The 25,550-nt window shown below is 37.6% G+C and overlaps 1 protein-coding gene across 1 annotated transcript in view; it reads right to left on the bottom strand.

Annotated features, from left to right (window-relative positions):
• SMCHD1 (structural maintenance of chromosomes flexible hinge domain containing 1) overlaps positions 1 to 25,550 on the bottom strand; it is a 194,946-nt gene that overhangs the window by 88,160 nt on the left and 81,236 nt on the right. Inside the window, exons 26-29 of the mRNA XM_069099718.1 lie at positions 24,707 to 24,855; positions 10,942 to 11,030; positions 9,527 to 9,645; positions 7,688 to 7,855 (exon numbers count right to left, since the gene is read on the bottom strand). Of these exons, the coding sequence (XP_068955819.1) occupies positions 7,688 to 7,855; positions 9,527 to 9,645; positions 10,942 to 11,030; positions 24,707 to 24,855 (525 nt within the window). The remainder of the gene's footprint in view (positions 1 to 7,687; positions 7,856 to 9,526; positions 9,646 to 10,941; positions 11,031 to 24,706; positions 24,856 to 25,550) is intronic.

Raw genomic sequence — 25,550 nt, forward strand, 5'->3', positions numbered from 1 at the left:
TTTGGTGCTCCATGACCTGCGCCCTCCCCACAAAAGGAGGAAAACCCTTTCCAAATGAAATCAAAAGAACAAACATGCAGAGTCATTGCCGCCACCCAGTTGTGGCTTAGCCTGAAACCTCTGACACTAAGAGGAGAACTTTGCCCTACTCTGCCCACAGCTGCACGTCTGGCCCCACATGTCTATTTTCCATACATCTGTACTCAGCCCCATGTGTCTCTCCACTTCCCCCCCACCGCCCAATGCTCTTCCTCTCACTTTGCACCAGATACCCTGCATGGCTGGCCCAGAAACCACATGTTCCTGTTCTCTTACTTCTCTGTTTCTAGCCCCCACGTGTCCTGAAACTATGTGCTGGCACCTTCCCTCCACAGTTCTATGGCCCCCTTCCCCCACCTCCACAGGCAAATTCACATTCGATAAAAATTGTTTGTGGAATGGTCCACTTATTTAAAGCAAGAACTATTTGTATTATCTCATTTGATTCTCGCACGCTGGGGTAGGTGATATTGTCCCCATTTTTTTTAGTAAGAAAATTGAGACTAGGAGTGGCTAGGTGGCGCAGTGAACAGAGCACCGGCCCTGGAGCCAGGAGGACCTGGGTTCGGGTCTGACCTCAGACACTTAACACAAAAACTAGCCATGTGACCTTAGGCAAGTCACTTAACCCCAAATGCCCCTCCAAAAAGGAAAAAAAAAATTGAGCCTGAGAAGTTAACTGACTTGCCCCCAGCTACCTAATAAGGATTTGAATTCACATCTTCCTAACTCCAAGACCAGCAGGACCCTATACATGATGCCAACTAAATGCCTAATAATACAGCTTTGGTTTTGTTGTTGGACTTTTAAAAATCATCATAACACTATGGAACCCAGTAAAAATGTATAACTGTGCCAATGATATTACTGAGCCAGTTTTTCAGAATTTTTTGACACTTTTTAATACTAAACTTTATCCTCTTGATTTCTGTCCACATACTGGATTTGCATGGACATTATGAGCTTGAACTTATTTCTTCAAGATAAATGTGAAATGACAACATGAAATTCAAGTATAAAATTGAGCACAATATAGAAATGTAGGACAGGAACTCAGGTGAGTTATCAGGGTTGGAGATAAATGTCTGAAAAATGATTGTATAGCAACAATAAGTAGATCTATAGAAGTATATAAAGTCAAGTATGACAATATTATATAAAGAAGGATGGCCATAATATTTGGTAAAGTAGGAAAAAAATACATGATGAAATCAAAGGAAGGGTAGCATATTTAAAAAACAGTACAAACAGTATCAGATGCTTCAGAAGAGTAAAGGTGATTTTTTAAGGGACAATATTAAGGCTTAATGACTGTAAGGTCAATACTGATGTAAACTATAAATATAAATGGGATCAACTCATCCATAAGAATATCATGGAGTGAATAAAAAACAGAATATAGCAAAATCAATTCAAAATAACAATAACCAATAATCAAATAATAACAATATTAATAATCTCACAGAGTTAAAATAAGGACCTGGAGTAAAAAATGCATCATACTTCACTGCAACAAAAAAGGCATGCATAGCTATCAATTTCAGACAAGGAAAGAGTAAGAAATAACACTTGATAAAGAGAGACAGAGAAACTAACTCTGATCAATGCAATGATCAAATATGATTCCAGAGGACTCATGATGAAACGTGCTACCCTACCCACCTTTTACAGAAAGATTTTGAGCTCATTGTTTTGGAAGCAGGGTTAATTAAAAATATGTGTTTTCCTTTACTACACATATTACAAGAGTTTTATTTTTCTTTCTTTTTCAAGGTAGGAGAGAGAAGCTAGAGGGAATAGAAAATGATGTTCACTAGAAGAATTTTTTTAAAAAGGGGGATTACAGTAAGATTTGTATTTTAGAAATATGAATTTAGTGGAGCAGAGTAAAGATGGCAGAGCAGAAATAGGACTTCCACCCAGCTCCCACTCCCACCTCCTCCGATTCATGTAAAAAAAGACTCTAAACAAACTTTGGAGCTACAGAACCCATGAAGTGACAGAGAGAAGCTGACCTCCCGCTGAAGACAGCTCTGCAGGCTGGCAGGAAGGGGCCAGTTCAGCACTCTGGGAGCCCAAGCCCAGCCTTGCAAGAGCCCAAGGTTTTAGCTTCAGGGAGGCCACAACCAGCTGCCGGCTGGAGGGACTTCAGATCACCAGCAGCTGTGGCAGTTTCCAGAATTATCAACTCACAGATGCTAAGGACAAAGGGAGAGGTCAGTGCAGTGTGGACTTTGGGAACCTGGAGTGCAGTCCAGCCTTTTGCCCCCTGGATGGAGAAGCAACTGAGGTATGGTGGCCATGCAGCTGCCACATGACTGCTTCAGAGCTCCTGGCCCGCAGACTGTAGGGGGACCAAGTGAACAGTCTGAGGGGTAATCACTCTTGTTTTAACCTGCTTGGATCTGGACTGCTGTCTAGGGTGGAAGCTCTGCGGTGCGTGACCAGTTTGCCAGAGCATTTGGAGGCTTCAGAGAGGGCACCCAACTAATAGCTTCCACAGCTGTAAAAACTCCAGAGATTGGGACAAAGCTTCTCTCTCTGGTAACAGAATTCTAATGAGGCAAAAAGATCAAAAGTCAAGTAATTGAGTAGCAACATGACCAAGCAAAGCAAGCAGAGCAATGCGACATTAGACTCCTATTTTGGGGACAAAAAGGATCAAAGCATGGAACAGGAGGAAGACAACAAAGTCAGAACTCCTGCACCAAAAGCTTCCAAGAAACATATGAGCTGGTTACCAGTCATAGAGAAGCTTAAGAAGGATTTTGAAAACCAAATAAGAGAAGTGGAGGAAAAATTGGGAAGAGAAATGAGAATGACGCAAGAAAATTATGAAATGAAAGTCAACAACCTGAACGAAAAAAATAACACCTTAAAAAATAGACTAATTCAAATGGCAAAAGAGGTTCAAAAAGGCAATGAGAAGAATGCCTTCAAAAGCCAAATTTGCCAGATGGAAAAAGAATCTGAAAAGCTCACTGAAGAGAATCATTCCTTCAAAATCAGACTGAAGCAAATGGAAGCTAGTGACTTTATAAGAAATCAAGACACTATTAAACAGATCCAAACAAATAATAAAATAGAAGGAAATGTGAAATATCTCATAGGAAAAACCACTGACCTGGAAAATAGATGCAGGAGAGATCATTTAAAAATTACTGGACCACCTGAAAGCCATGATCAAAAAAAAAGAACCTAGAAATCATCCTCCAAGAAATTCTCAAGGAAAATTGCCCTGATGTTTTAGAACCAGAGGGCTAAATAGAGGTTGAAAGAATCCACCGATCACCTCCTGAAAAAGATCCCAAAAAGAAAACTCCTAGGAATATTATAGCCAGGTTGCGGAATTCCCAGATCAAGAAGAAAATATTACAAGTAGCCAGGAAGGAAACAGTTTGAATATTGTGGAAACACAATCAGAGATAACACAGGATCTGGCAGCTTCTACACTGAGGGACAGAAGGGCTTGGAATATAATATTCTGGAGGTTAAAGGAGCTGGGATTAAAACCAAGAATCACCTACCCAGCAAAACTGAGAATCATGTTTTCAGGGGAAAATATGGTAATTCAATGGAACAGCGGACTTTCAAGCTTTCTTGATGAAAAAATCAGAGCTGAATAGAAAATATGACATTCAGATACAAGAAGCAACAGAAGCATAAGAAGGTAAACAGGGAAAACAAATCATAACTTATCAAAGTTGAATTAGTTACATTCCTACATGGAAGAATAATTAACTCATGAACTTTTCTCAGTATGAGAATAGTGGAAGAGAATAGAAAGTGTGTGTGTGTCTATATAGGAGGGTATATGGATGTATGAATACATATGTGAGTTTGTGTATATATATATGTGTGTATAGGACAGAGGGCACAGGACCAATTGAATAGGAAGGGATGATACTTAAAAGGTTAAATTAAGAGGTGGGAGAGGAATATAATGAGAGGAGATGGAGAGAGACAGAATGGGGTAAATTATCTCATATAGAAGAGGCAAGGGAGGGGCGGCCAGGTAGCACAGTGAGTAAGAGCACATGCCCCAGTGTCGCAATGACCTGGGGATCTAATCCAGGCTCAGACACTTAGCACCCACCCAGAAACACCTGGCCATGTAACCCTGAGCTAGTTACTTAACCCCAATTGCTTTAAAAAAAAAAAAAAGAAGAGGCAAGGGAAAATAGTTACAATGGAGGGGAAGAACAGGAAAGCAAAAGGGAATGAGTCAACCTTATTCTTATTGAATTTGGCTCAGGGAGGGAATGACATACACACTAAATGGGGTATCTCACCCTACAGGAGAGTAGGGGGGAAGTGGATGAAAGAGGGGATGATGGAACGGTTGGGGGAAGGAAGTTGGAAGCACCCACTTTTGAAAAGGGAAAGGATCAAAGTAGAAAATAGAACAAGCGAGTGGTGGGATAGGATGGAGGGAAATATAGTCAGTCTTTCATAATATATCCACTGTGGAAATGTTTTGCATAGCTACACATGTACAACCTATATTGAATTGTTTATCTTCCCAGTAAGGGTGTGTTAGGAGGGAGTAAGGGAAAGAATCTGGAACTCAAAGTTTTAAAATCAGGTGTTTAAAAAATATATTATTATTATTTTACATGTAACTAGGAATTATATATACAGGCACTGGGGCACAGAGATCCAACATGCACTATTGGAAAGTCGGAGGGAGGATGAGGGAAGATATGGGAGAGAACAGATTGCAGAAGGGGATATTCAGTGGGATTGCTGTTTTGGAGTGGCAGGTAGGGGAAAAATGGGGAGAAAATTTGTTAACACAAAATTTTGTGGAAATGAATGATGTAAACTAAAAAATAAAAAAGAGAAAAAAAAAGAAATATGAATTTAACAGCTATGTGGAGGACAAATTGAATAAAGGCAAGACTGAAGGCTAAGAGATCAATTAGGATGCCAATACAATAGTCCAAGTGAGAAGGGATCAAACATGAATGGAGAGGAAACAGATTCATTTTATATATGTTTTGTGTGTATATGTGCATGCATACATACAAGTGAAAAGGAAGAGGCCAGGATAACTCCAAGGTTATAAATTTGGGTAAATGAAAGATTCGTAGTACTCTTAACTGAAAGTACAACACAAAAGCAAGAAGGCTTGAAAAAAAAAGACAAGGAGCTATGGACTGGATACTTTTGTAACTGAAATATCTTTCCAATTAGAGATGACCAATAGAAAGATGGTGATAAAGGGCTATAGTTCAGGAGAAAGTCATGAATAAGATATATATAAGATTTAGTTGATAGGTCGAGCAACTACTACTTTTCCCTTAACTTTTTTGTTACTGTTTTAACAAAACAAGGTACCCTGAAGCAAGAAAAAAGGGTGAAATATATACAGAAATGGAGACCATATAAAAAATCTAAAATACCAATTTATAAAAGATCACTGGTGTACCTTCTGTTTAGGAATTAGAAGACGAATAAAACTATAAAGGTGCAGATGTGAAGTGGGAAAGTAGAAGCAACATAAACAGATAACTTTTTCTAGGAATTTGACTGTGAAACAAACAAGAGATATTAGATAGTATCTTTGAGAAATAGTAGGATTGAATGTCACTATTTTTAAAGGATGAGAGAGATCTGGATTTATCTGGAAAGAGAGATAACAAAAAAGTTATCATCAAGGAGGAAGAAAGGATGACAAAAATGAGGTCATGAGGCAAACAAGGAGTTAGGATCAAGAAACATGCAGGGAAACCGGACTTTTAAAAGAGAAAGGTAACTTCATAATCAGGTCATTAAAGCAAAGCAGGCAGAGGAGTAGATAACAGAGAGGTGATCTGAAAGGTAAAGTTGGGGAGAAGATTGATTATTCAATTCCTACAGCCATGTATTCAAAGAATTTACAAATTAACTGCCTAAATCAACTATTTCTCTTATAAAACAATTATTTTCTAAACACCATGAATTATTTTAACAAAGGGGTTTTTATGAAAACATAAGGTCTTAAACATGAAAATACTTATACACCTACTATAATAATTTTTAAAATCAATCTTCCTATGTAACACCAGCACTTGCTGTACTGACATATTAAAATCAATATCATAAATTTGTACACTGTAAAAACAATTCACATCAATTTTTAACATAATTTTATTTTCAAAATAAGTTTACTAGTCTCAAGGATTCTCAGTGAATCATTTATAAAATTTAAAAATTCTTTTATACAGCAAATTACAACTGATTTATAAGTCCCTGATTTCTATAGTTCTTTCAAGAACTAAAGTACATCTGTAGTCTTAACTGAATGCTTTATGAAAATCATTCCAATTATTGTTTAATTAGATTTTCACCTCTATATATAGAGAAAATAAGCAACTCCAATGATTACTTCAAAATAAACCATCAATTCATAATTCTGTACATGACTCAGAGAGACGAAATAACAGTGCCAAGCTTTACAAGGGATTTTCTTCACAAGAGCACTAGAAGGTCTTCAGTGAGTTATTAAACTCCGTATCATATAAATGAGGAAACTGAGGCTCTAAGAGATGAAATGACTGGCCTGGACTAACAAATCTAACATGTGGTAGAGCAAAAGATATAACTCCTAATCTTATTTAGCATTCAAAAATGAAGTAAAATATATATGTAAACAAAATTTTTACTCAAAACCAAGTTTAGGAAAGCAAATTTAGATATGAATAAATTGTTTTAAATCCTCTGATTTCTAATTATTAGTCAGTACTTTTCCATAAGCATGGAAAAGAAGTATGTAAGTACAAGAGACTCTCTCTTATGAAGAATTACCAGAAATATAGGTAATAATTAAATGATAATAAGGCACCTGGAAGCTAGAGTTATTCTCCGTCCTTGCACCTCTATGTAAACCTGAAACACATAATCAGAGGATTATAGAGCAGATCAGTATACTGAGGCCCCAGGAGATTTAGTGGCTTCCCAAAGATCACTGGGTAGTGTCAGAAATAAGACTTAAGGCCATGTGCTCTGACTCTATAGGTAGGATTTTCCATTGTACCACAAGGAAAGATTTCATATTAGAAAGTGGCTATATGAAGCTAAAGTGTGAAACATATTCACAATAATTTCAAAAAAGGGATTTAGAAAACAATCAATAAACGGATATAGGTCAGATGAAAACCTAATAAAGTATATTTTAATTTATTGCCCTTATTACAGAATCTAAGAATCTGAAGGGACTTCAAGTTCATTTGTCCAACTAAGATGTAAACAAGAATCGTCTGCCACAACCCAGCATGCAATTATCCAGTCCTCCAGGACCAGTCACTGGTATCTTTTCTCTCCCAAAAGTTCCTAAACACAAATGCATGCTTTCCTTTTCCCATTCCTTACTCACTGTTCATTTCAGCCAGTAAAGGGAAAGGGAAGTAAATGTTTTAAGTATAACTTGACCTTCCCAAAAGAAACTATTAAAGAATTAAATATAAAAACCATTACTAAGAGTATTTCAAATTATCTATCTCAACATCGATAAAATGAGAGGGCTGGACCAGATGACCAGTGAAAAACTGTCCAGTTTTAGAACAATGATCCTATGGTTTACATAACATCACATCCCTAAAAACCATACTCAAAATATATTCAGTCAATATCAAACATATTAGATCAAGTCAGAAATCTTATTTACCTCTGTTAACTCAGGCCAGTTTACCAGCAGAAGTTTAGCTGGTGGTCCTGAAATTAGTTGTACCCGGAGAAAGTCAGAAAACTCACGCCATGCAAAGCAGAGCTCCTTGCTTCCAGGAGGACAGGGGATGAATTTTATGCCTTTTATAATTATTGTCTGTGTGCTGTCCTAATAATAAAGACAGGTTAAAAAAGAAAAATATGCTTAAAGTCTTTTTTTAATTGAAAGGAATTTATCTTACTAGATTTCGACTAAAAACTTACAGTAAGTATCTTTTCAGCACTATGCTGGACACAAAAAAGAAGCAAAATAAGCCTTCAGAGACCTTGCAAATCTATTTAAAAATACATTCATTCACTAAACAATTAAGTTTTAATCATACTGAATTCCCTGTGGTAGACACTAACAAATGATATAATCAAATGTTAAACCATGAGGTACTAATTATGAGAACAGGAATCTAATCAGTCTGTCAACAAGCATTTTTTAAGTGTCTACAGCATGCCAGGCACAGTGCTAAGTGTTAGAATCAGAAAAGGGAGAAAGGAATATTGTCTGAAGTAGTCAGAGATAACATGAGCCTTAGTGGATAGGGAGAATTTAGACATTTCAGAGAGGGGATAGCATTATCAAAAGTTGTTCAGTCCACCTAATTAAAAGCATGTGCTATGAGAGGAGGGATGATGGAAGGGAGGACAGGCTGGGGGAAAGGGAAGTTGGAAGCATCCACTTTTGAAAAGGGACGGGATCAAAGTAGAGAATAGAACAAGTAGGAGGTGGGATAGGAGGGAGGGAAATATAGTCAGTCTTTTACACTATATCCACTATGGAAATGTTTTGCATAGCTACACATGTATAACCTATACTGAATCTTCCCAGTAAGGGTGGGTGACAAGGGAGGAAGGGAATGAATTTGGAATTCAAAGTATTAAAATCAAATGTTTAAATACACACACACACACACACACACACACACTCACTATTATTTTACATGTAACTGGGAAATAAGATATACAGGCACTGGGATACAGAGATCAATTTTGACCTACTGGAAAGTCGGAGGAGGTATGGAGGAAGATAAAGGAGAGAGCAAACTGGGGAAGGGGATATTCAGTGAGATCGCTGTTTTGCAGTGGTGGGTAGAGGAGGGATGGGGAGAAAATGTGTAACTCAAAATCTTGCAGAAATGAATGATGTAAACTAGAAGTTAATAAAGTATCTGAAAAAAAATGAAAAAAAAATTTAAAAAAAAGAAAAGCATGTGCTGTGCAGAAATAAAAAGAGGTTGTTGAAGAATATTGAAAAATAAATTTGAGTAAATATATTGAGGTCTTGAAAGCCAAGTAGTGTAGTTACAACTTTACATGGTAGATAATAAAGAACTGTTGGGAGCTGCTGAAGGGAAATGTAGCATGATGAAGATGGAATTTTAGAAGGAATAATAAGTATTCCATACCCACCACTAGCAAAGTAAGGGTCAGTCAATAATTTATTTGAGTTCTAGAACTTAGCCCTTATTGACAAATGGCACCAAGGTTTTCCAAGGTCATCTGTCTCAGGATAACCAATTTCTTTATTTTTAAAATAATTTTGAATCACACATTATTGCACAGCTATTATAAACAAACGCTGCTCTATTCCCTCCCTCCCTCCCCCGTCCCTATCAGTTATAAATCTTTTAAAATATATGGTCAGAGAAAACCGTGAAAGAATCCATTTTCAAACAGGTTCCCACTTGAAAAGGATCAAAAATGACCAGATGTCACATTCTAGATTATATCCATTTTTCATGATATGTAAAATAAATCACATAAAAATATTTTAGAAAGTCAATCTTACCTGCCAAGTCATTTTCAAACTGGATTTATCAAGTCCGTTTCCAGAAACTCCCAAAGAAGATAAACAACTTGATGTGAATGTTTTTATCTGATTTCCATACTGATCTGTAATTATTACCTCTTTGAAAACAAAAAGATGCTTTACGATGACATGATTACTTTAATGAAATCAATTTTTAAAAGTTACCAATTCTGACACAAACTCAGTACTGTAAAAATAAGAATTGAGACTGGACCTGTAATTTCATTAACATATATGGAACTCTCTCTACCTACTCAGCAAGTTATGGGGCTTAGAGCTGCCTCTGAGCGCTGAGAAAAGAAGTGATTTTCCCAGGTTCACATGGTCAGTATGTACCAGGGACAAGAAGTGAATCCAGGTCTTCCCACTCCTGAATTCCACTCTCCAGCCAATTCACCTTGCTGCCTCTCAGGCATTTTTTATTTCAAATTACAATGTATCTCTTCAAGATAGGTTTTAGAAAAAAGCCAAAAGAAGTAAAAATCTAACCTGCAAATGATCAAGTTGATATAGTGCCCCAATATACACTCATTAGATTTTTATAACTGATATGATGACAGCATGACACACATGAAATGGTAGATATGCATTGGCCCCACAGCCAGGAAAATCCAGCTTCAAGTTCTGACTCTGAAATACACTGGCTCTGTGACCCTGGGCACTTCTCATCACAATACTCCAATCAACTAGCCCTCTAAGACTTTAAGTTGCAGAACAACTGCTAGTGGCATAGGTGGAGAGAGTTTCTTCATCTGGGAGTTTTCTACACCAATAAGGTCACAGGTCTGGACCAAAACAAAATAAAATATACTAGCATAGAACACTCTGAACATACCTTATTGTCATTTGCACCTTACAATAAAAGTAGATAGTGTAAATATTTTTATCCCTAAAATAAAGTTCAGGAAACTAAAACTCATCCATATTTAAATGACTTCCACAGTTATATAGGTAGGACTGACTACTAGAAATCAAGAAAAAAAAATACAAGTTCTCCTGATTCATTCTTTACACTATATCATCTAATGTTTTAAAAATCAACAATATCAGGGGGTGCCAGGTAGCACAGCGAGTAAGAGTCACACCGGCTCCAGTGTCAGGATGACCTGGAGATCGAATCCCAGGCTCAGATACTCAGCACCACACCCAGAAATAACTGGCTGTGTAACCTTGAGCAAGTTACTTAACCTCGATTGCTTTAAAAAAAAAATCAACAATATCTGCCATTCACCATATGTTCTCATGAATCTAAATGATCTCTACCATCCTCATTGCCTTATTATACTTCCTATAGTTCATTCTGATTAAAAAATAATGAGTCTACAGTGCTTCGGTCTTTTTATAACAAGAAGTTCTGAATATAAGTGTTGTTTAGAACAATACGCCATACTAACCTATTTCTCCTGGAAGCTCCTGACCCATTTGTATTGTTTTTCCTCCTTTTAACTTGCATTTCAGTTGCTTTGGTTCATCAGGCAGTGGTCTGAAATTAAGTTTACAAGTCATAAAACTTTCCTTAAGTCATTGATTAAAGGAAAAGACATTGGGCAGCTAGGTGGCACATTGATAATGACAGAGGATCAGCCCTGGAGTCTGGAAAATTTATCTTCTTGAGTTCAAATCTAGCTTGAGATACCTCACCCTATTTACCTGAATTCTTCATCTGTAAAATGAGCTGGAGAAGGAAATGGGAAACCACTCTAGTATTTTGCCAAGAAAACCTCAAACAGGGTCACGAAGAGTTGTACATGACTGAAAAAAACGTCTTAACAACAATGAATTGATATCCCCTAGCCAACTCAAACAAGTACAAAATAAATTTGCAAAACAGGAATCTGCGTAGAAAACTTAGGAAGGATCCAAAACTTTATCATCACTATGGGTTCTCCTTGTACTGGTAAAGACTAGACCCCTTTTTTCATCTCGAACATAGGTTAAATTGCTCCTTATGTGAGCCTCAGAATCATTAGCTTACTTCAAGGTTCAAACAAGATGCTACCTCATACAAGAAGCCTACCCTGATCGCCCATACTTGGAAGGGACCTTTCTCTGCTCAAATATTCAAAATAATCAAAATCTGCATGGTGCATTTTTCCTGTAGAATTTAAGCTCCTTGGGGGCATAGATAATTTTTTATTTTATCTGTCCCTGTATTCCAGTGCTTTGCAAAAGAATATTTTTATTTCAGAAATGTTTATTCAACTCAACTGAATAAATTCCCTTAAATCAATGAATCTCAAAATTGGTATAGGCTTCAGAGACCAACTAGTTCAAGCCAACAAATATCCATTCTCTACCAAACATCTAACAAGTGATTATCCAGCCTCCACTTGAAGACTTCCTGTGAAGGTAAACTTCTTGTCTTGCAATGTAGTCTACTGCAATTTTGCATATGTCTAAATATTAGGATTTTTTCCTTTCATCAAAACTACACTTTGATGCCTTGAAACTTAGACCCAGTGCTTGTAATTCTACTCTCTAGAGCTAAGCAGAACAAATCTACTCTTTCATGCTGACAGTCGTTAAGGGGCTGAATATGGCCCCCCTCCAGTCTTCACTTGACAAGGCTAAACACTAGTTATTTCAAATAATTCTTGCTTGAAATTAAACTTGAGAGCACTGTTTTGGTGTTATATCCTCTCAACCTAATGTACTATACCTTACACTTATATTAAGTGTTTAAAATATGAACATATACTGAACAGAATACAGCATAAACTGAGAATCCTTCATCTTCCTGATTATCCTCCTCTGGATGCTCATGACCTTACTGGCAATTTTTTCCAAAATGTATTATCCAGAAGTGAACTTTCAATGTGGTCTGAACAAAATAGAGTATAATGGAACTCTTAACATTCTTCATCTCAAACACTTAAGAACCATTATTCCATTTAACTTCCTTGTCTCTCTTGTCACACACTGAGCTTGCAGGTCAGGAAAATTTAACACTTCATGGAAACCAGAACAGAACGTACAGCCTGTGATCTTTCACTGCCATCATACAAACGGCCTACCACTTTTTCTAGTTATTTATGTGCCTGGTGTCTTTTATGATATTTCTTACATATATAAGTCAACATGGATTAAATAAGGCTGATTATGCTTATCATTTTTCTTTCCATTGCCCTTTGAAACTTTGACTCCACTGAAATTATAGAATTCAATTATTTAAGCTATACAGAATGGTTGAGAAGAATAAGCTCCTTGGGGGCTCATGCTGCTCTTGTAATGCCTCAAACCATATAAAGCTGTTTTGAGCTTGGTATTCTCTTCTCCATCTCAGTGTTTCAAAAGGGATATTGGAGAACAGTTCCTCACTCCTCCCTCATAGCTGCCTTTGGGTCTGATTTTGACTACCCAACAGGTATATTCTACTCTGTTGATTTTTCTGCTATAATATTCTGTACACTTTTATTTTGGCTCATCTTTTGTGGTTCTCACCTTCAGTGTTGGTATGAGATCAACATTTGCCCCCAAGAAGAACTACTGATATTGCCAATGGGGTCTTGGTACCAGACCTAGGTTCTAACAAGGGATGGAGATGTTCTCAGGTCAGGCAGGGTGTCCCATTGATAAATCATAATGAAGGGAAATCTGTTCATGGATATGGCTGAGAAAGAAGGACAAACACTGGTACTACCACAGATACTGATGATCAGGTCTTGGACAAAGTCATAGACGTTTCATGGACTGTGCTGAAGGGAGATGGTGAAGAGGTTGTGTTATCCAAGACGAGAAAACTCCTTTGCCACATGACATTCACCAATTGTCCTGGTCCTACCAACCAACAGGGTACCTCACAGTCACTGTGAGAGAGGACAAAAGGATGAAATGGCCACCACGGACTGCCTGTCATTAGTACCCTCTTTTACAACATTATATTCATGACTGTCACTACCATTTACCCTGCTCTGATCACTTAAATACTTTGGTGAAGAAATTTTCTCTTGTCCCATGGCTTACAAACACACATTTCCTTCTCTGTAATTCTTGAGATTTAGAGTTGTTGTTTACAAAGTAAAAATTACTTCCTATATTACCTCTCCCCAAGCTCTCTTCTTCCATATAGCTCAACTGTCACTTCAATAATGGAATAGCCTATTGGTTATTATCCCTGCTTAAAATCTTACCCCACTTAAATCTATTCTCCAACTCAGTTGGATTTTCCTAAAGCACAGGTGTAACCTTCAATGAACTGAAGTGGCTCCTTTTTTCTTCCAGGATAAACTATAAAACCATCTGATAGGCTTTTAAAAACCTGCATAACCTGGCCCTTCCTACTTTTCCAATATTGTTACAACTTATTCCCCCCTCCATGTACTATATAACCCAGTGACACTCACCTCTCCTCACTGTTCCTTGAACACAACACTCCATGTCTGGACTCCATGTTGTCTCTCACAAAGAGGTGGCCTTATTCCATACCAACGCTAACCCTCATTTGCTCAAGCAATCTCATTCCATCTCATCTCCTTCAACAGGCTGTCCACTCTGTCATTCCTACTCTATCACTTATTTTCAATCTCTCCTTGGCTACTGGCTCCTTCTCTAGTGCCTACAAAGTTTTCAATTGCTATTTTCTTATTCAATGCCTCCAAGTTTTGAAGCTTTGCCTCAAAACCTCTATTGATCCTTCCAGCCCCACTATCGTCCTTTATCTTTTCTTCTTTTTGTGACTAAACGCCTTGAAAAGACCAACAACAGGTATCTCCACTTTCTCTCCCACTCTTTTTACAATCTAGTTTCTGAACGTATCATTCCATCAGAACTGCTTGCTCCAAAGGTACCAATGATTCTGTAGGGAACAAATCCAGTGGATTCTCTCAATCCTCATTTTCTTCAAGTCTCTGCAGCTTCAGAAGCTGCTGACTACCATATTTGCCTTCATACTTTCCTCTCTACTACTCCTCGGTCTCCCTTGCTGGATCTTCATTCCAATGCTTAGCATGGGTATCTGGCACACAGGAGGTGCTAAATAAGTACTTACTGATTGACTGATAGATCACAGCTGCTAACCACAGGTGTGCTTCAGGGTTTTGTCTTAGGCCTTCTTCTCTTTTTCCTCTATATCACTTCACTTGGTTGACCTCATCAGCTTCCATGGATTTAATTACCATCTCTGCACTGATGATTCTCAAATCGAACTGTCTACTGATCTCTAATCTCACAACACCAACTGCCTTTTAGAAATCTTGAACTGGATGTCCAATAGACATCTTAAATTCAAGTTTAAAGTAGAATTTCTTATTCTGCTCTCCCCCACAACCTTCTCCACTTCCTGTCTTTGCTCAGGATTTCAACCCAGAAGTCATCCTTATCTCCTCCTACGTCTTCCCTCCTGCCACACAATCTAATCTGTTCACAAAGTCTGTCGATTTCACCTTTGTAACATAAACAAATACATCCTCTTCTCTCCTCTAACATGATCACCACTCTGCCTGTAACTACAATGTTATTTGAAGATCCCTTTGTATTGCTAAACTTACAGGTACTTAGTACCTAGTTTCAAATTAAGCCTCTGTAAAGCAACAGAAGGTATGAACCCCTGTTGCTGACATAACAGGAAGGGGCTATACCGCACATAAGGAAGAGCACAAGCTGGACAGCCAGAATTCCTTGGGGCAAGCATCATGGAGGCAGAAGAGCTACTGCCAGGGAGAGGGAGAGGGAGGGAGAGAATTTTTCTCAGTAAGCATCTAGAGGTTGGGCTGCTACTGCTGGACTGAAGACTGAAACTGAGAATTGACAAGAACTGAGAAGAGAAATGAGAACTGAGACAGAATTTCTTACAGCAAGACTCGTGGAGGCTGGAGAAAGTAATTTTGATTTTGAGAACAGAACTTGTGGGACGTCTGGTGGCAAAACTCGAAATTGTGGTGCCAGAGCTGCCAAAGACTTCTAAGGGCCAGCCGGAGCTGTGAAAGAGTGAGGAAGCATGATTGTGGTGCTGGTACTTGTAGCAGCTACCTGACTGTGGAGTCAAGATGAAAAGACCTTTCCGTGGATACTGAGTAGTGACTGATGAAAGTGTAATCTACTTGTGACCTAGGGGTGGATGGCTTTTGAACTTTCCACTACCCCTTAAGAGGGTACTGAGAAGTGACTACTGAAGTTATAACTTAATTGAACCTCATTGACTTTTAGATGATTGAATGACTGAGTTACTAAATGATTGTACTTTAAATTTAAAACGATGTGACCACTTTGGTGAAAACTATGGGGCCATTTAGTGATAAGTTGTTGAGTTGTGACATGGTGAATGCTGTATTTTGATTTTCGGTGATAAGTTGTAACATTATGAATGCTGAACCTTGGTTTCCTGTGAATGTTTTGCTCTGATTTGTTATTGAGTAAGTAGAGAGTTTGCTATACGATGTATTCAGAACCTTGAAAGCTGTTCAGAGCAGCAGCCCTCTGGAAAGTTGCTCATGCTTGGCCTTACACTGTCATAGGCCTTTATAATCTCATACTTGGGACTATTGCAATAGCCTGCTGTTGGTTCTATCTGCTTCAAATCTCTCCCCACTCCAGTCCATCTTTCATTCAGCCACTAAAGTGATTCTCCTTAAGCAGTTACAATCCAGTCCTCTACTCAATAAACTCCAGGATCAAGTACAAAATCCTGTTTGGGGTTCAAAATCCTTCATAATCTAGTCCCTTTCTAATTACCTACCAGTTTGTTACCATATGTTCTTTGATCTAATGACATTGGCCTCCTGGATGTTCCATCAACAAGATACACCATCTCTGGGTTACAGACATTCTTACTATCACCCATGCCTGGAATGCAACTCACTCTTTACTGCCTACTAGTTTCCATGGTTTCCTTTAAATCCCAACCAAAAATCTCATCTTCTACAAGCAGCCTTTCCCAACCCATCTTAATTCTACTGTTACATGTTGTTATCCCCTTTAGACTGTAAGATCCTTTAGAAAAGGGACTGAGCTTTTTTTTCCTTTCTATGAATCAAAAGGGCTTAGCATTTTGTGCCTGACATTTAAGAACACCAGTTGAGGCTGTGCGCTGCAGGGTCAGGCCAGAAGGAGGCCTGACCAACTAGGGGGGCAAGTCATCCCACCAACCACAAGGGCCACTACCAGGCCTTTTACCAAAGGGCTGGGACTGGAAAGAGTAAGGTAAGAACCAAATGCAGGGCCCTTGTCCAGGACAGCAAATACTCCTGGGACTACCACTCCATAGCCCAGAAATGTTTTAAAAAGCCCCTATCAGGACCTCCAAAGACCAGGATGGCAGAGTGAACCCAGCCTGCTCCAACACCCCCCCACCCTGAAAACATACTAACTATTGCCCCAGGGCAAAACCCTCAACAGTAAAGGCTTGGGAACCCTAGGGGAAGGGCATGGCTAGGGCCCTGCCTCAAAATGGGAAAAAAGCAGACTACAAAGACTCTGGAGTCCTACTATCCTCAGAGGGAGACAATGTGGACTCCACACCCACAGCTGAAACATCAACAGGGAACGGGTCCCAAGCACAGAAAGCTCTGCTGTATGAGCTCAAAGGGAACTTTTTTTTTGTTGCTTTTTGGAGGGCAACTGGGGTTAAGTAACTTGCCCAAGGTCACATGGATAGTTTTTTTGTATTAAGTGTCTGGGGCCGGATCCGAACTCAGGTCGTCCTGACTCCAGGGCCGGCACTCTACTCACTGCGCCACCTAGCCTCCCCTAAATGCTTTGTAAACTTTTTGTTTTTTGCTTTTTGAAGGCAATGGGGTTAAGTGACTTGCCCAAGGTCACAGGGCTAGTTTTTGTGTTAAGTGTCTGAGGCCGCATTTGAACTCAGGTCCTCCTGACTCCAGGGCCTGTGCCCTATTCACTGCGCCACCTAGCCACCCCTACTCAAAAGGAACTTTGAAAACCAAATGAGAGATATGGAAGACAAAATGAATAATTCTTTTAAAATCAAAATTGCAGAATTAGAAAAACATCATAATGAAGAAAACAGCTCCTTAAAAAGAAAAGTGTACGATATGGAAAAGGAGCTCCAAAAACTAACCAAGGAAAATGATTTGCTAAAAACCAGAAATCAACTAAATTAAAACAAATAACTCTACGAGGAACCAAGAATTAGTCAAACAAAACAACAAGAATGAAAAATTAGAAAAAGGTAAAGTATCTCAATGGAAAAATAACTGACGTGGAAAACAGATCCAGGAGAGATAACCTGAGAATCATAGGCCTACCAGAAAATCATGATGAAAAAATGACCCTGGACAACATTCTCCAAGAGATCATTAAGGCAAACTGCCCTGAGATACTAGAACATGAAGGTAAAATAGAAATCAAAAGAATCCACCGGACACCTGCTGTAAGAGATCCCAAATTGAGAAGTCCTTGAAATGTTGTGGCCAAACTCCAGAACTACCAGGTAAAAGAGAAAATACTTCAAACGGCCAGAAAGAAACAATTCAAATATCGAGGAATCACAGTGAGGATTGCACAGGATTAGGCAGCTTCTACACTGAAAGATCTGAGGCAGTGGAATTCAATTTTCCAGAAGGCAAAAGAGCTCAGGTTACAACCAAGGATAAGCTACCCAACAAGACAGCATATTCTTCCATGCAAAGAGATGGTCATTCAACAATATAACAGATTTCCATACCTTTCTGATGAAAAAGCCAGAGCTAAATGGAAAATTCAATTTTTAAATGGAAAATCTCCAATTATGAGATGCAAGAGTGACATAGAAAGGTAAACAAGGAAAACACACACACGCGTGCACGCGCGCACACACACACACACACACACACACACACCCTGTTTTTTAATAAGAGCAAACTGTTTATAGACAAGTAGAGGGTGAGTATAAATTACACAAAATGACGATTAAAAAAATCTTATTAAGGGCTACAAAGGGACTGCAATGGAAGAAGAGGAATGAAGTGGAAAAGGGTAAATTATGTCACACAAAGAGGCATAAAAACAATATAGCAGAGGAAAAGAAGGGAGATGAGAACTATATGAGCATTTCCCTCATTGGGTCTGGTGCAAGGTGGGAATAACAACCAGTTAAGCATAGGACTCTATGGAGAAGAGATGCAAAACGTGTCATATTAGACGGAAAGAGGGGTGGGAGAGGAGCTTTGCATGAGATTTGTTCCTGTCACTCTTGGTACGGAAGAAGAAATAACATACTTCATTAAGTTAAAAAATATCCTAAAGGCAGTAGGAGGGTGAAAGGGCTACGAAAGGGGGGGTTGGTTAGTAGGGAGGGAAGAAGTAAGGGGGAAGGGGAGGAAAAGGGAGGGGGGCTGATAAGAAGGGAATACTGAGGGAGACAGTGGTCAAAAGGAAAACTATTAACGAGGGGAAGGGAGAAGGGGAGAAAAAATATAAGGATTAACAGGGGAGGGAATAGGATGGAGGGAAAGAAACAGATAATAATCATAACTGTGAATGTGAATGGAATGAACTCTCCCATAAAACGGAGGCGGATAGCAGAATGGAATAAAAAAAATCATAATCCTACAATACTCTATTTACAAGAAACACATCTTAAACAGAGGGATATACCCAGGGTAAAGGTAAAAGGCTGGAGTAAAATATATCATGCCTCAGCTAAAGTAAAAAAAGCAGGGTTAGCAATCCTTATCTCAGATAAAGCAAAAGGAAAAATAGATCTAATTAAAAGAGATAAGGAAGGAAACTATAACCTGCTAAAAGGCACCATCGAGAACAAAGCAATATCATTACTTAACATATATGCACCAAGTGGTATAGCATCCAAATTCCTAGAGGAGAAGGTAAGAGAATTAGAGGAAGAAATAGATAGCATAACTATACTAGTGGGAGACCTTAATCTCCCCCTCTGAGCTTGATAAATCCAACCTCAAAATAAACAAGAAAGAAGTTAAGGAGGTGAATAGAATTTTAGAGAGGGTAGGTATGATAGACCTCTCGAGAAAACTGAATATGGATAAAAAGGAATATACCTCCTTCTCAGCAGTACATGGCACATACACAAAAACTGACAATGTACTAGGACATAAAAAACTCACAATTCAGTGCAGAAAGGCAGAAATAATAAATGCATCATTCTCAGATCATGATGCAATAAAAATCATATGCAATAAAGGGCCATGGAAAGACAGACTAAAAAATAATTGGAAACTAAACAATTTAATCCTAAAGAATGAGAGGGTCAAACAAGAAATCACAGAAACAATCAGAAACTTCATTCAAGAGAATGACAATAATGAGACAACATACCAAAATTTGTGGGATGCATTAAAGGCAGTTCTTAGGGGAAGTTTTATATCCCCGAGTGCATACATGAATAAATTAGAGAAAAGAGAGGTAAATAAACTGGGCATGCAATTGAAAAAGCTAGAAAAAAAAACAAATTGAAAATCCCCAATTAAACACTAAATTAGAAATACTGAAAACCAAAGGAGAGATTAATAAAATTGAAATTAAGAAAACTACTAAATTAATAAATAAAACTAAGAGCTGGTTTTATGAAAAAAAGAATAAAATTGACAGACCCTTAGTCAATATGATAAAAAAAGAAGAAAACCAAATTATGAGTATCAAAAATGAAAAGGGTGAACCTACCACCAATGAAGAGGAAATTAAAATAATAATTAGGAATTATTTTGCCCAACTGTATGCACATAAATTTGACAATCTTAGTGGAATGGATGAATATTTACAAAAATATAGGTTGCCCAAATTAACTGAAGAGGAAGTAAATTACTTAACCCCATCTCAGAAAAAGAAATTGAACAAGTAATCAGTGAACGCCCTAGGAAAAAATCTCCAGGGCAGATGGATTTACTAGTGAATTCTATTAAACATTTAAAGAACAATTGATTCCAATACTCTACAAACTATTTGGGAAAATTAGTGAAGGAGTTTTACCAAATTCTTTTTATGACACAAATATGATTCTGACACCTAAATCAGGAAGAGATAAAACAAAGAAAATTATAGACCAATTTCCCTCATGAATATAGATGCAAAAATTTTAAATAAAATATTAGCAAAAAGACTACAGCAACTTATCACAAGAATAATACACTTTGATCAGGTAGGATTTATTCCAGGAACACAAGGATGGTTTAATATTAGGAAAACCATCAGTATAATTGATCATATCAACAATGAAACTAGCAGAAACCAATTTGAGGCAAAGAATCAAGTAAAAAACTACTTGAGACAATAAATAAATTTGGCAAAGTTGCAGGATATAAAATAAACCCACATAAATCCTCGGCATTCCTGTATATTTCTAATGAAATTCAACAGCAAGAGATAGAAAGAGAAAACCCATTTAAAGTTACTGTAGACATTATAAAATATTTGGGCATCTACCTGCCAAAACAAACCCAAGACCTATATATATGAACACAACTACAAAACACTTTTCACACAAATAAAGTCAGATCTAACTAATTGGAAAGACATCAACTGCTCGTGGCTGGGTTGAGCTAATATAATAAAAATGACTATTTTACCTAAATTAAATTATTTATTTAGTGCCATAACAATTAGTTTACCAAAAAACTATCTTATAGAGCTAGAAAAAATAGTAACAAAATTCATTTGGAAGAACAAAAGGTCCAGAATATCAAGGGAATTAATGAAAAATGCTAGGGATGGTGAACAAGCTATACTAGATTTTAATCTGTACTATAAAGCAGCAGTCCTCAAAACTACTTGGTACTGGCTGAGGAATAGAGTAGTGGATCAATGGAATAGATTGGGTACACCAGACTCAGCAGTCAATGACTATAGTAATCTACTGTTTGATAAACCCTAAGACGCCAGTTTTTGGGAAAAGAACTCACTATTTGACAAAAACTGCTGGGAAAACTGGAATATAGTATGGCAGAAACTGGGCATAGACCACTATCTAACACCATAGACCAAAATCAAGTCTAAATGGGTGCATGATCTAGGTATAAAGGCTGATACTCTAAGCAATCTGGAAAAGCAAGGAATAGTTTACCTGTCAGATCTGTGGAGAGGGGAAGACTTTATGGCCAAACAAGAATTAGAGGGCATTATAAAATGCAATATGGATAATTTTGATTACATTAAATTGAAAAGCTTCTGTATAAATAAAGTCAACGTAACCAGGATCAAGAGGGAAGTGGAAAATTGGGAAAGAATTTTTATAACCTAAGTCACTGATAAAGGACTCGTTTCTAAAATACTGCGTTTCCCGGATAATAAGACCTATCCCGAAAATAAGCCCTCCCCTTACTGTGTAAGATTCCTCTAAAATAGCCCTCCCCCGAAAATAAGCCCTATTGAGATTGCTACTGTAGTGAAGGTGATTCCCTGCACTACATGCTACATTACGGTACCCTCTGTATGCACCGTCCCCCCCCAGGTGAAACGCACGCTGTGCTCTGAGCTGCATCCAATCAGAGCTGCAGCAGTGAGCGCGTCATCCTGTTCTTCCCCAGTGATTTGCTTATTGAATAAAGGTACATTTTTTTTGTTCACATTTACCTGTTTATTAAAATTGCTGTCAATGTTCATTAAAATAAGCCCTCCCCTGAAAATAAGCCCTCTGGTATTTTTCTGTCCAAAAAAATTAATAAGACAGTGTCTTATTATCAGGGAAACACGGTATACAGAGAATTGAGTCAAATCTATAAGAATACAAGTCATTCCCCAATTGATAAATGGTCAAAGGATATGAACAGGCAGTTTACAGAGGAAGAAATTAAAGATACTTATAAGCATATGAAAAAATGTTCTAAATCACTACTGATTAGAGAAATGCAAATCAAAACAACTCTGAGGTACTGCATCTCACCAGTCAGATTGGCTAAGATGACAAAACAGGAAAATGACAAATGCTGGAGAGGATGTGGACAAATTGGAACACTAATGCATTGCTGGTGGAGTTGTGAACTGATCCAACCATTCTGGAAAGCAATCTGGAATTATGCCCAAAGGGCTATAAATAATTTCATACCCTTTGACCCAGCAATACCACTTCTAGGGTTGTATCCCAAAGAGATCACAGAAGTGGGAAAAAGACCCATATGTACAAAAATATTTATAGCAGCTCTTCTTGTGGTACTGTTTCCCCGATAATAAGACCTATCCCGAAAATAAGCCCTCCCCTTACTGTGTAAGATTCCTCTAAAATAAGCCCTATTGAGATTGCTACTGTAGTGAAGGTGATCCCCTGCGCTACACGCTACATTACGGTACCCTCCCTATGCACCGTCCCCCCCCCCCCGTGAAACGCATGCTGCGCTCCAAGCTGCATCCAATCAGAGCTGCAGCAGTGAGCACGTCATCCTGTTCTTTATTGAATTCATTATTGAATAAAGGTGCATTTTTTTGTTCACATTTACCTGTTTATTAAAATTGCTGTCAATGTTCATTAAAATAAGCCCTCCCCTGAAAATAAGCCCTCTGGTGTTTTTCTGTCCAAAAAAATATAATAAGACAGTGTCTTATTATCGGGGAAACACGGTAGCAAAGAACTGGAAATTAAGGGGGTGCCCATCAATTGGGGAATGGCTAAATAAGTTGTGACATATGCATGTTATGGAATACTACTGTGCAATAAGAAACGAGGAGCAGATGGACTTCATATTTACCTGGAGAGGTTTATATGAACTGATGCTGAGTGAGAAGAGTAGAGCCAGGAGGAATTTGTACACAATTAACAGACACAACGTATGTGTGATGACCAGCTTTGACAAACTGGACTCTTCTCAGCAATCCAAAGTTGTAAGTCAACCCCAAAAGACTCATGATGGAGAGAGATGTTTACATCCAGAGAAAGAACTAAGATTGAACCCAGATTGAAGCAAACTACCTGCCCTTTTTCATTTTGTTTGGTTTTGTTTCCTCTTTCCCATTCTCCATCCTATCTATTACAATCATTCTTTATAACCTGACTAATGCCTAATGTGAAAGCATTTGCAGATACTATACTTGATTGTATGCTGCCATGGTGGGGTGGGGGAGGAAGAGAAAATTTGAAACTCCAGGAATTGTGGTAATGAATCTTGTAAACTAAAAGTAAACAAATTAATAAAGACCAAAAAACAAAAACAAAAACCCTACTTGATTGAATGACTGACTTCTCTGGAAGACAGCAACCATTACCACCTTCTACGATACTTCTTCCTTCTCACTTCCTTCTATATTTCATGTTCCTCCCATATGAAACATATTCCACCAAGACAAAAAATTGGATTTATTCCTTGCTTCCCTATTACCATTTCTAGATGCCTCTTCAACCACCATTACTTCTACTGTAATACTCTCCTAACTGATCTTGCCTGATATGCCTTCTATTTCTAATCCATTCTTCAAAGGTCAAAATCTGACCATATCAGCTCTTCCCTCAAAAAATATGACTTCTCAGTAATGTCTCTGAAACTAAACACAAATTCCTCAGATTTGTATTTATTATCTTCTATGATCTGGCTACAATCTTTCTTTTCAGGCTGATTTCACATTACTCCCATTCATGTACATTTTTTGGCTTAACTGAACTAAACCCTCTTCCCTGAGCTTAAAAATCTATTCCAATCTCCATGTATTCACACATTTCCCATCTCCATACCAAACTAAGTTCCTAGAACAAAATCCTTTCTTTCTCCACCTTTAAAAATTCCCCTTTCATTCAGGATGCTACCTCCTTTACGGATCAAAATCTGTTTTCTTTCTCCTCAAACGTTTATAAAGTATACTGTTTAAATATCTTTTTTAGTCCTCATCACTCCCTACTTCCAGGTAAACTTCTCTTTGTAGATTCTGTATTTTTCTCCATTACAATGTAAGCTCCTAGAAGGTAAGCTTTTATTTAAACTTCACTAATGTCAAGGTTTGCTCTTATTTTTTTTTCCCAGACATTTAAAAACGTTGGAAGTTCATGTTCCAAACATGGTTTGTAACACCTTGGGCATAAAATATTCCTAATGTATTAGGTACTACATGATTTTCTAAGATTATTTTAAAAAAAAACTTTCCAGAAAAGCTCAATTCTAAAAATAACCCACTGTATTTCCATGTCAATTGATAAATTTTTTCTACCATATACATTCTAAATGTTTCTAGTACAAATAGGAGTATATATTAAAAATAAAGAATAAACCTTTTTTCATCACTTTAAAAAAACGCTAATTTAAAAATACTCAAAAAACAGACAAACCAACAGACCTTATAGTAAATGCACTCTCCAATGACACATGATCATCTTGAAATGAAACCTGGCAATATCTCATATCTTTGACAGATGTTGGTACTTGTACATCAGGCAGCAAACCCTGCAGCAAATGTTCCTTATTAATCTCAGGTGTCCAATTAACCTAGAAGAGAAAAATGTACATCAGTGTGGGTTATGTGCAAAGACAGATATATATGCATGCACAAACCATTAGAAACTTATATTCCTTGAAATATAGCTTAAGCAGAATTCAGAGGGAGGAAACCTAGATATGTAGTATAGTGGAAATAACTGAACTTTCAGTCATAAAAACTATTAAACCATAAGATAAAGTAGAGAATAGAACAAGTGGGAGGTAGGACAGGAGGGAGGGAAATATAGTCAGTCTTTTACAATATATCTACTATGTTATTGTTTTGCATTAGCCACACATGTACAAACTATACTGAACTTCTTATCTTCCCAGTAAGGATGGGTGACAAAGGAATGAATCTGGAATTCAAAGTTTTAAAATCAAATATTCAAATACATATATGCTATTATTAATAATATTTTACATGTAATTGGGAAATAAGATATACAGGCACTGGGGCATAGAGATCCACTGGAAAAGGTGAAAGGAGTATGGGAGAAAATATGAGAGAGAGCAGATTGGAAGAGGGGATATCCTGTGTGACTGGTATTTCAGGGCGGTAGATAGGGGAAAAATGGGGAGAAAATTTGTAGCTCAAAATCTGGTGGAAATGAATGATTTAAATCAGAAGTTAATAAAGCATTTGAAAAATAAAAAAATTTTAAAAAAGGAAAAAAATAAAAATAAATCTCATCAATTGCCAG

Source organism: Petaurus breviceps, unplaced genomic scaffold, assembly GCF_028583685.1.
Source record: "Petaurus breviceps papuanus isolate PSGF00001 unplaced genomic scaffold, PetGlider_PUasm1.0 38, whole genome shotgun sequence".
In the NCBI taxonomy this organism is placed as follows: domain Eukaryota; kingdom Metazoa; phylum Chordata; class Mammalia; order Diprotodontia; family Petauridae; genus Petaurus; species Petaurus breviceps.